Raw genomic sequence first — 1,990 nt, 5'->3', positions numbered from 1 at the left:
CTTTCCCTTCTCAAACGCTTCTCCAGCAATGCTGCTCGCTTCATTGCCATATCATTTTCTGCCTTTTGATCATCCTAGCAGCAACAGTATTTGAAGGAAAAGAACCCAAAAATATTAAGATCTCTGAATTCAGCAACTGATTTTGCCAAGTCATTAGACACTCAATACTGTACACAGGGTTGCAATAATCTAACATACCTCTGCAGTATTTGAAGTAAGTTTATTTTAAAAGATTTTTCTTAAGACTACTAAAAACTTTTCATAAAGGACTTTTTCCTCCCGAAGTCAAACAAAATACAACACTGATAGGAGAAAACTTGTTAAGTGAAATATTTTAGTTTAGAGTCAGATCCCACACTGCATAAACCTCTGTATCCAGCTTTGGAAGATTCTGTGTGTCTGAAAAGGAAGGTAATTTATCACAAAAAGCAGTAACTATGCAGCATATAGGGGAAACTTCTGCTGATCGTGCCAGGTGTTTTGTTAGAACTGAGGAATGCTTCCAGACAAGTAAGGTGCCCCTCAGTTACATAATACAAGAATTTGGGGTATTCCAAGATGGTAATTCAAAATTTTGATGGCTTTCAGTTTCTAGACCACTGTCTTACATTATAGATTGAAGTTCAAAGCCTGTCTGAATATAACTCTTCAAGAGGACAACAGGAAGTGCTCCCAAATACAAACTTCAAAAGGAAGTCTTCGAAGACTATACTTCCTTAGCCAGCTAAGCAAGGGAAAAAGGCTTTCCAACATGCAGCTCAGAGACATTCAACATTAAAAAAAAAATGCAGGTTGTTATGTACTTCAAGATGTCTTAGTTAAATTTGGGGGTGAGATGGGGAAGGAAGTGTAAGATATGAGCATGTTTAATTAAGGTCAACAAAGCTTATGGTTAAAAATAAATCTACATTCAGCATGTGTCTTCCTCACCCAAAACCTCCAAGAACTATTCCATAGCTATGAACGGACAGAGATAGCCTGGCACGCTCAGAACGGCAGTATGGTAGAATCTCACCATTCTTATGATGCTGAATTAATTAATTGTCGAGGGCAAAATATATTGCTTGTGCATTTAGAGTTGCATAACCACCTGCTTTGAATTCAATGTTAAGTCACCACTGAAATCCATATCTGAATTAGGAAGTTCCCTTTCAAAGGAAGCTTCATAGCAGACATACACACCCACTAGTTCTCTTACCTTAAAAAAGAATCCACAACACACTTTGTGGTCATCCTCAAATTGTTCTCTATCACTCTCACCTTCATACTTCTCAACAGATACTTCATTTTTTTCCGGTGGCTTCAAATCTGATAGGGAAACTTCAATTAAGTTAGCTGTTTTGGGGGCTGGTGTTGGTAAAATTGGTTGGCTTAGCTGATCTTCGTTTGGAGTGAGGCAGACGGTTTCTGTGATAGGCTGAGATAATACTTCGGAAACATTAGATTCAATAGGCTTAATCTCTTTTTCCTCCAACTTCTGTTCACACGGTTTCAGCAATTTTGGTCCTTCTTCTTTTGCTACCTCTTCTGTAGGCTTGACTTCCTTCAAAAGATTTCCCCTTAACTGAGGTTCACCTATATGTTCACCATCATCTCCAAAGCAAACAAATGATCTAGTCTGAATGGGAACCTGACTTGGAGAAAATCTCCTCAAACGAGGAAGGCTATCCACAGACCGCGGGGCAGTCAAGGTCCGATTTAGAGGTGTTATTTTCAGTTCATTTGGCCTAGGAGTCCTTTGCATTTTAATGTGAAAAGAGGCATTCTTCCTGTTGGAAGACTGCGGAGACTGATGTGTAGAGCGAGGAGATTCCTGTGAGAAAGGTGCAACGGGAGATGGAGTTCCTGTTTGCCTTGATGAAGACTTAAAGTCCCGAATCTGCTTCTGAGGAGAAGGCTGAGGAGGAGAAATAACCCAAGCCTGTTGCTCTCTCATCTGCATCAACATCTCCTGTTGAAGCGATAGACGTTGCATTTCTTGTTGCAGGAA

The 1,990-nt window shown here is 39.8% G+C and overlaps 1 protein-coding gene across 2 annotated transcripts in view; it reads right to left on the bottom strand.

Annotated features, from left to right (window-relative positions):
• CAMSAP2 (calmodulin regulated spectrin-associated protein family, member 2) overlaps nt 1–1,990 on the bottom strand; it is a 78,806-nt gene that overhangs the window by 8,124 nt on the left and 68,692 nt on the right. For both annotated transcript variants that reach the window (XM_010134218.1, XM_010134219.1), the window contains 2 exons: nt 1,199–1,990; nt 4–74 (listed from right to left, as the gene is read on the bottom strand). The exon at nt 1,199–1,990 is cut by the window's right edge and continues 4 nt beyond it. In XM_010134218.1, coding sequence (XP_010132520.1) covers nt 4–74; nt 1,199–1,990 — 863 coding nt within the window. The remainder of the gene's footprint in view (nt 1–3; nt 75–1,198) is intronic.

The sequence above is a fragment of the Buceros rhinoceros genome, unplaced genomic scaffold, assembly GCF_000710305.1.
Source record: "Buceros rhinoceros silvestris isolate BGI_N320 unplaced genomic scaffold, ASM71030v1 scaffold17094, whole genome shotgun sequence".
Lineage (NCBI taxonomy): Eukaryota > Metazoa > Chordata > Aves > Bucerotiformes > Bucerotidae > Buceros > Buceros rhinoceros.
This window is presented reverse-complemented; position numbering and strand designations above follow the sequence as displayed.